This window comes from Oryzias latipes, chromosome 12, assembly GCF_002234675.1.
Source record: "Oryzias latipes chromosome 12, ASM223467v1".
Taxonomy (NCBI): domain Eukaryota; kingdom Metazoa; phylum Chordata; class Actinopteri; order Beloniformes; family Adrianichthyidae; genus Oryzias; species Oryzias latipes.
The window spans coordinates 26,877,287-26,886,980 of record NC_019870.2 but is presented as its reverse complement, the minus strand read 5'-3'; the positions used below and the strand labels follow the sequence as shown (position 1 = coordinate 26,886,980).

At 44.9% G+C, this 9,694-nt stretch overlaps 1 protein-coding gene across 11 annotated transcripts in view; it reads left to right on the top strand.

Moving 5' to 3' along the window:
- The first annotated feature begins 3,905 nt into the window (after positions 1–3,905).
- Positions 3,906–9,694, top strand: part of LOC101169874 (glutamate receptor ionotropic, NMDA 1) — a 37,445-nt gene continuing 31,656 nt past the window's right edge. For 4 of the 11 annotated variants that reach the window (XM_023960490.1, XM_023960492.1, XM_023960489.1 and 1 more), the window contains exons 1-2: positions 3,909–4,679; positions 8,250–8,384. In XM_023960490.1, the coding sequence (XP_023816258.1) occupies positions 4,431–4,679; positions 8,250–8,384 (384 nt within the window). In that variant the 5' untranslated portion in view covers positions 3,909–4,430. Of the gene's footprint in view, positions 4,680–8,249; positions 8,385–9,694 lie in introns of all 11 variants that reach the window. The other 7 variants (XM_023960498.1, XM_023960497.1, XM_023960496.1 and 4 more) reach the window with 3 other exon arrangements.

Sequence of the window (9,694 nt, the reverse complement as noted above, 5' to 3'; positions counted from 1 at the left end):
TAATGCATACATAGGTAATAACTATTAAAAAAATAATTAAAAGCCACATTTATATATTACTTTGCATTACGAGGAGTATTACATAAAGACCCACTCCTTTAAGATGTACTTGTAGCATTTTTCTCATGATGGATATTTAAAGAAAATTAGGCTCAAAATTGCATTTCTGAGTATTTCTTTATTCAAATCTGTAGCTTACTGCGTGATGGGACTGTAAGCAAGTGGGAAAGCGTACATACAGATGGATGATGGGAAGTGAGGGCAGGCTTAGTATCTGAAGTGCGGCAGGAGTTAATCAAAACTTTTCCTCTGAGTTGTGGACGGGAGTAAGCCTTCTCATCATCCCTTTGTTTATACTCTCTCCCGCTAGCTTACAACCGCTCACACCCCCAAGCTAACACTGCAACAAAAAGGGCGAGCAACATCAGAGCCATCCGGCCGTACGGTTTAGATGCAGATTCCAGCTGAGACGAGGAAAACCAACACGTTCATGGGTCAGACAGTGGACGCGTTGGAATGGATGCAATCAATCTCATTTTTATTGCTATATGGAAAAAGAAATGTCCTCCTGTCCACAATAACGTTTTACAAATCTATCCTTATCAATCCCAGTGTTCTCAGGGCTTCCTGAAGTCCAGATTATGGACTTCAAACCTTTCTTTCTGACCCCTCCTGGGTAGAGTCAATGAGGTGAAATGGGGTTCTTCCATCCTTTGTGGTTCAGTGGAAGCAAGACGTTAGTGTTGACTTTATTAGTCATGTTTGGTGGTGGGGGGTTGCAAGCTTCAGAACTGGTTTTTACTCGTGAAGCACGAGGGCGGCAGTGTCATGTTGCTGTGCTGCAGAACAGGGGCTGTTTACTTCATCGGGAAAAGCTACTGACACCCCCACCAAATTACAACGCAGCCCTCCCTGACTCTGCATAAGACCGTGGGTGGAATGAGTCCTCCTCTGAGTGGGCGCACACTCTGAGCGTGTTGTGGAGTGTGTGCAGGTCCGTACGCGCTGCAGCCGACAGTCGTCTCTGTGAGCAGCTGCCTGAATTCTGACCCGAGCGAGCTGGAGAGTTCCCGCTTTCTCGGTGGAGTGGACAAACAAGCCGGCGTGTTACGTAACCACACAGAGATCGGTCCAGCTTCCTTGATGTGTGAGGGGGAGGAAGTGGGCTGGAAGGGAGGCGCAGGAGGACTCATCCAATGATCAGCCTTCATGCCACTGGGCCCAAACTGGTTGTGGCAGTCACGCTCAGGCTGGGAGGCTAATCACTGAGTGCTCTGGTTAACAACATTACTCTGCTCAGTAACTTCCACAGATTCTACAGTGACGGGAACTTCTCTTTCACTTTGCTCCAGAGGAGCGCCGCCGTCCAAAACCCTCCCCATGATGACTCCGCTGTCATCTTCCACCCAGCAGATAAAAGGCTCAGAAGAGGTTCATTGTATGTCACATGACATGCTGAGTAAAAGTAGTCATCTAATTTACAGATTTGATTTTCCAGTCTGCAGTATTAGACAAAAATCACTTCAAATTTAAAAAAATTGAACTCTAATCAAAAAAAAAGAAGATTTAAGGTTTTCTCCATTCTCTAATGCTAACACTAATTAACTGTATAATTAACTGTATCTGACAGAGTTTTAGCTTTTTTCCTGTTTTAAGCATGACACTTTTATCTGACATTTGCATTTAGGATATCAAAGAAAATGAGAGAAATTTCTACATTTTACTTGATCTAAAGAATTCAAATGTTTATGCAGTTTCTACAATTATTTAATGATCCACTCCAATCATCTTTTGATCTATTTTTAGAGTTCCCATTGGTCTTTTCATTATGATTAGGCTGTTTCTATTCTATTCTGTTAAAAAAAACCTGTGTCGGTTTGTTAGACATAGTTTCTGCAGAGCGGCAGTAGTTCATCAGAAATTCACCTCTATGTTGTGGGTGGGACTGTTGGCTGGACTAAGCCTTCCCTGACCTCCCATCATGCCTTTGCTTACACTCTTTCTTGCTAGTTTACAGCCCTCAGAACCCCAGCCTAACATTACCAGTGAAACAAAAATGTTGAGTAATATTGGAGCCATCCAGATGTACAGTTTTGATCCAGGTTCCAGGTCAGACAAGGAAAACAAAGACGTTCATGGATCTCTTTGTCTGAGAGTGGGTTCATCAGAATGGAGCGGAGCAGGAAGCTTGTATTGTATCGTCTTCTCCTAATTCACAATGATTTGAATAAAAAATACTGAGAAATGTAACTCTGAGCTTCATTTTCTTTATTATTGTCCTCCATCATCAGAAAAACGCTACAAAAAAACCATCAAAAATGTTCATTGAAGGGGTCTTTAGAACTTTTGCCTTCTTGGCAGATTAGTTTTATTATATTTGTGTTTTTTGCTTGATTGTTATTGAAACCAGGGCTGCTCAATCCTGTTCCTCATATCCACTACCGTGACTGTTTTCCAAATGTCCAAGCCCTGCTAGCTGCTGATCAGTTCAATCAGATGTCCCACATTCTGATTGAATAAACACACCTTGTGCAGGTAATCCGCAGCAAGCAATGCAGGGAGAGCTGGAAAACAGGCAGAGTGGTCGATCATGAATGAGCAGCTCTGATTTAAACACATCTATGTTTCTTAGAGGAGTTGTTCTTGCAGTGCAGGAAACTCCACAAAACGTTTCATAAAAAGCAAAAAGAGAAGCAACGTCAGCCAGTTTTTACTTTTGACTGAACAGCAGTATGTTTGTGAAGCTCTGCTGTTTGTGCAGACAAATACTGTGATGCTTTGAGTCCTTCTTCTCCTTCAACAGCCAAAGGCCAGATATTCTGTTTGAAATGGTAAAAAAGTTTTTTGCAAAATAGATCACAAGGAATCTGTGGAGAGGGTGGAGCATGATGACCTAATCTTACTGAGAGCCATCAATTATTCAATTGTTGGAGCAAGTCAAATATAGAAGCAGGTTTGAACTGTTCTCAGTAAGGCAGAGAGTAACACGTCTTTGTGAAACTCATCTGTGACAGAATGGAGACACAACAGAGACAGACTTTCAAACTTTCAGGAAGACTGAAGATTGATGAAGCATCACTGATCCCAATGGAATAATTAAAAATGGTTTTGATTAAGTGGTAAATGCTCACATCCACTGTCACAGACTGAAATTGCAGCACAACTACTCATTTTCACCTGTGGGCGTAAAGCAGGTGGAACAGTACAACATCCCGAGGAACATCAAATGAACATGATTCTGCTTGTCATTGCCCCACTTTGTCCTCCACTGGTTTTCTCAGTGTCAGTGATGCTCTGGTTCTCAGGGTGGAGACAGAGTTCTCATCTTTACTGAAGGTGGAAGCATCATGGGGATGATTAAGGACCAGATCTATGGGAGTAAGTCTGAGCTGCAGTTGTTTCAGGTCATTCTTGCAGAAATCTCACGAGTTTTTCCCCCCCAGCAGGTTGGTTTCCTCATCCTCTGCTGTCAGAATCAAGCATACATGTTCTCTATTTGGAGTTCAGATTCCTGATTCACGGAATAATGAGGAAAGAAATTGATACCAGGAGGCAGTTTCTGTCCTCTTTGTTTTTGTTTGTGTCATTATTATGTGTTTGTGTGTGCGCGCGCGTGTGTGAGTGAGCGTGCTGGATCTGCAGAGAGCTCGCCGTCGGCTCGTGCTCATTCTTCAGGCGCGTGAAGAGCCCCTTGGAGCTCGCGCTTGTTGTAAAAAAGCTTGTTTCCATGGTAACCGGAGGGGGTGATTTTAGTCCCCGCAGAAACTCAGATGCGCGCTCCACTTTCAGCGCGTAACCGCGCGCTGACGCGCCTGCAGATGATTGATGGATGGGCAGCGCGCGTCCTGTGTTGATAGAAAGCGCGAGGCAGCGCACTTCAAACAGTTCAAAGCGGCGCGCGCGGGCCAGCACCATTTGAAGGTGTCGCTCTCTTTGAAGACACACAAAATAATCGAGTCTACGTAAATGTGTCACGCGCATGGAGCACTGTGCACGTGTTTAATCCCAAATCTTTGATGCTGTCACACTGCAGTTCCGGCACCGCGCGCGCAGAGCAGCGGGAGCGCGCAGCACTACCGCGGCGCGCGTCACAGCTGTCAGCACCAAGGACAGCGGCGCTCAGAGTGGGGGAACAGCCTCCGGACCGACACACCGGAACCGTCACCACCGGGGAGGGTCTGACTTGGAGGGGTCCGGGCAGAGAAAAAAGTGGGGGGGCGCAGAAGGCGGTTGGACGTCCCAGCTGTCCATGACATGATCACGCGCATTCCTCCGCAGTGCTGTCGTTTTCTATCCTGGTTTTCTTTTACCTTCTCGTCCTCCCCTCCCTCGCGCTCACCGCCCACCTGGATCTAGTCCGCCTTGTTCTGTGTGAGCCGAGCCCCTCCGACAAAAGCGGCCGGGCTGCGCTGCGCCGTCTGCTCCACAAGATGCGCCTCTTTCTGTTGGCCGCGCTCTTCTCGTGCTCCTTCGCGCGGGCCGGCTGCGAGCCCAAGATCGTGAACATCGGGGCCGTCCTGAGCCAGAAGAGGTACGAGCAGGTCTTCAAAGACGCCGTGACTCAGGCCAACCAGGTCTACGGCAGGGACAAGTTCAAGCTGACCGCCATCTCTGTAACGCACAAACCCAACGCCATCCAGATGGCTCTGTCCGTGTGTGAGGACCTCATCTCCAGCCAGGTACCCCGCTGCCGCCCTCGCATGCGCGCCGCCACATCCCTATGTGAACAAATCCAGCAGATCCTCGCTGATCAAAGTTTCTGCTCGGCAGTAATTCTCTCGGTTCGGGTTCAAGCTCTACTTAAAGCCCCGGTTCTCCTAAATCCCATGCAGAACTGTGCTGACCCAAACCATTTAGCGCATTGTCCTCAGCTGGAACACAGTGAACTCGCAGATCCAAACGTTTCTGCAGCAGCTGGAGCAGCACGAGGAGGTTCAGAGGCAAACTGCTTCACCCTCCACAGATAAAAGATTTCTTTGCAATCACCTCAACAGTTGTGAACAACTAACAGGAGACAGGCGGTGTCTGTTGTTCAGATCTTTTCTGTTACGATCCTGCACATAAAGCTTGGTTTTACAGTTCTTGGCGCTTCTCTTTGTGCTAGATGCTCCTGTACCATGAGTAATGCATGAAGAGTGTGCGCGCTCCAGGAGCTGCAGCTCTCCCACACGCAGACCATGTTCTGCTGTGAAGACCAACACGGTTTCTGAGGCTGAAGGCTCTCATTTCTCTCCCACACAGAGCCAAGCACATGAAGTCCTCCATGTGAGGATGGCTGCTGCTGCATGTGTGGCAGCGCAGAAACCACCCATGCAGGCCCGCGGCGTACACTTCCTCTGATGAGCCTCCTGGGTGCTTTTTTTTTTATAGATAAACTAGTTTGATTTATTTCTTTTCTTCTGGAAATGTCTCGGGTCAAGAAGAAGAAGCTTCATCGCGTTAAATAAAAATGACTTCAGGCCTTTCTTCCCGTTCTTTGGTAATGGATCCGTTTATTAGAATAAAGAAACAAAAAGTGGGTGTTTATGCTAATGAACCATGAAAGCAGCTGTTATTTGCTTTATTTTTGAGGTGAGCAACTATCAAGAAAAAAATGGACTGTTGTTCATCAGAGGCTAAATTACCTCATTTCTGAGACCTGCTGTCATCAGATGATATTTTCCAGTATTTCCACACAGAGTCATAGATTTCTGGAAGAGGGTGCTGGACTGTTAACTGCAGATTAAGCAGCAACAGCGGCACACAGATGCAGAACAAGCGGTGGGGCTTTGGTCCAGGTGAGACGAGCTAGCAGGTGACAAAAGCCGCTCAGATGGACGGCGTGCGTGTGACAGATGGATGTGGTTTTGCTTGGAGCCATCCTTGGAAGATAGACCTCATTTTTGACCCAGCCATATGGACGGCTCAGATCCAGTAAGCCGAGCCCGGCCTGCTCTGCCAACTTTCCCCCCTAGCTTCCCTCAGCTGCAGGCATCTCTGAAGACTGTCCTCAGTGAGGTTCGTTTCTTTAATGCACCACTTGGCCCTCAGTGACTGATGAGCGGCAGCCTCTCCGTTTACACACACAAAAACCCAGAACGACTTGAGTTGGTGTCACAGATTGATGCTTGCAGACACGCAGCATCAAACGCGTCCGTCTTCCCTCTGACGGAGAGGCCGGCGCTGAAGTTGACTTCATCCTGAGGTGGAAAACAGATGTGGGCGCCAAGCGTGAATTAGTGGCTCGATAACGGAGCATCTGCTCTGCTGAATGAGTCGAAAATGTCCCAGATTCCGTGAAGCAAATCATGCAATGTTTCTGGTGACTTGCTTGATTGAAAACTACAAAGGAAGAATTTACAGCAGCTGCTGCGTCCGTCCTGAATCCAAACGTACACATGGACTCAGGGCACTGCAAGAACTAACCCAGGATGCTGTTTGATTTGTTTTTAAGTCATATGCTACGGCAAACTGATGTCAAATGAAAACAAACTGACTTGTTTTGGGAAAATTCATCACTTCCAGAAATAATCTTCATGGGAAAATGTCAATTATACGCTTTAAAGTGAGTCTAAACTTTAAATCCAAAACAGATTGAGATCTGTTCCAGGTTTCTTCTCAACAAAGACTTTTAGCATCAGCAAAAGCTGCACTTACAATTTGCGGAGAACAACATTTGACAAAATACATTTTTTAAATTTGAAATTGGTTTATATCAAGCAACCAAAAGAAAAAAAACAACTAAAGCAGATAAACAAAAGAGATATACAGTACATCAATACACAGATCTTTCAAACTTTGGATCAATAATTTTGACTTAATTGGAAAGTGCACATATTTGCACTTATACATCAAATACATGAAACATGGAATTCATTAAAGGTAAAGTTTGTTAAAAGGAGTTAAATTGTTTGTTTGGAAGGGAAGACGAGAACCTTTTAAATCCCACACTTATTATGTTTCACTTTTTTATTGTACATTCCGGTTCTTAATTTCAATTTAGAGTTATTTCTACTTTACCAGTCCAAGTGCAGATCTCATATCAAATCCATAAGTAGTAATAAGAGTAGTAGAAAGACATTACATCGCTCCAGAAATAAACACCAAAGCAGCAGTCATGATGAGTGATCGCTGCTGTTTTTCTAGACGTAACTGTAAATATATATGAATGTCCGTTTAAAATTCTAATTCTTTTGTAATTTAAAGCAATCATATAAACTGTTGTTTATTTAACAACATTTCCACTGAAGCACAAAGAGCTGTGAGGGTGAAGCATTACGAAGGTCGTCAAACAGAAGTGAGTTAGATTTGTTAAAGATTGATTAAGTGTGTCCTTGACCTTTAAAAAGAGAAACATGCTTGTAACTAATAAAAGTCCTTATTTGAACGTTTCGGCAGAAAGATGGAGATCTAAAACAGTGGAGCAGAAAAAGTGCCCTCTGATCATCTCTTGATCTATTGTCAAAGCGTTCAGGGATTTTTTAAATGATGATTCTGCTGATTTTAGCCAAAATAAAAATACAAATGTGTCGTTTTCTTGGACATATGGTTCCTGTAGAGTCCAATAGAAATGTACCTCTGAGTTGTGGGCGGGACCGTTGGCCCAAAGTAAGCCCGTCCCCACTTCCCATAACCCATCTGTTTACACTTTGTCCCTCACACCCCCTTACAGCCCCTCACACCCCCGAGCTAAAATAAGCTTTGCAACAAAAAGGGTGAACAATACTGGAGCTGTCCAGCCGTCCAGTTCTGATCCAGATTCTAGCCACGACGTGGAAAACAAAGACGTTCATGGATCTGTTTGTCTGCAGGTGGATGCATCAGAATGGAGCAGAGCAGGCCCCCCCCCTGCCTGTTTTCTACATAACAAATATGACTTTTTTTATCTGCTACTGATTCACCACGGTTTGGATAAGGACACATGCAGTTTTAAGCTTCATGCCACAAAAACATAAAAACACCAAAAGCAGCATTTTCATCAGAGTGGCTCTTTAAAACCTCGACATGAACTTTGCAGCTCTTATGGGCATTGCAGCCTAACTCTCCCCCCACCTCAAAGTACATGACCTGCTTAGTTTCATATTCATGATAGAACACATGAAATATTCACTGCACAACCTGCAGGAGTAGCTGACCACATTCTGCTCCTCTGAGCAGTGGGACCTTCTACATTTGTAGAAACGAGGTCGTGTGTCGGGAACCTTCTGATGGGAACATTTCAGTCAAATGCCCCCCCCCCCCCCCCCCCCCCCTTCTCTGTGTGTCTGCAGGTCTATGCCATCCTGGTGAGTCATCCCCCACAGTCCAACGACCACCTCACTCCCACGCCCGTCTCCTACACTGCCGGCTTCTACCGCATCCCTGTGGTGGGGCTCACCACCCGCATGTCCATCTACTCTGACAAGGTGAGTGACGGATGCTGCTGCTGGCAGGGAGGAGGTGGAGGAGGAGCAGAGGTGGCGGTGTGAAGGAGCATTACCCTGAGGAGTTCAGATTACATTAGGAACAACAGATTACATGGGAAAGGCAGACATCAATAATGCCTGGACTCAAGAAATGTACCGGCGAGGACCAGGATTCAGTCAAATAATCGCCAAAGCAGGACAGCAGGCGGGTGGGGGTGTTGCAGCAGAGGCTGCAGTTAAATAGTCCTCACATTATTTAACAAAGAACTTTTAGAGGTCACCCTGTTAATGTTTGTGGAGATGCTTCATCAGAGTTCCTGCATTTTATGTTGACTCCTCTCTAAAAAAAAAAAAAGCTGCAGTTGACCTTTGACAACCAAGAGACCATAAAGTCTCCCTGAACTGCAGGAGGTTTCCCTGACTTTAACTTACTGCCCTGCAAACAAAGGCCCCTTAGCAATAATTAAAAAATGTTTACTCGACTGGAAGATTTTCTTTGAATAAGCAAACAAATCTGCCAGTGGGGTAAGAAAAAAAAACTTGTTTTACAGAGAAATCTGGTTACCAACATGTTTTCTCAAACTAGGATTATTTCGCTTCTGAAAAACTTTCTCGAGGAAATACAAGTCTTTCTTAAGATTCAGTTTTTGCAGTGTGGGTGGTGTGTGTGGGGGGGTTAAACTAACTGACATTGGGACCTTCTAGTTTTTAAATGTCTTCATGATTTGGGATCTCCTCAGTCCTTACAACCCCCCAGAACTCTTAGAACCTCAGGTTCTGCTCTCTTATCTGTAGAACCAGGACTCAGCCAGGCCTCCTCTCAGAACCGTGGTTCTCAACTTACCTGAAGCTCTAAGAGTCTCTTTTTAAATGTAAATTAAAGATGCATTTTCGCTTTAGAACAACTCATTTAATTGACTTTTTTATTTGTTTGATTTTTAAGTATTTGATGGCTTTTCTAGTTCATTATTTGTAGATTTTCACCCCTCTCTGTGTTTTAATGACAGCCACAACGTTTCCCTCCATTTTTATGTTTGTCTTTTGTTTGATTCTAATGTGTTTCACGACTTTTCATTGTTTAAACTTGAATTGATTGTTTTAACAGCTTGTCTAGAAATAATGATTGATCAGAGCAGAAAGACAAATTCTTAAAAACGGATGGAAGAAATAACCAAGAAAATGCATGAAAATGTGCAGGTGCCCCCCCCTCACACGTGTCATCCATTAGAACAGGGGTGGGCAATTCCAGGCCTCGAGGGCCGGTGTGTCTGCATGATTTCAAGATAGCCTTTCCCTACTCATGACTGATT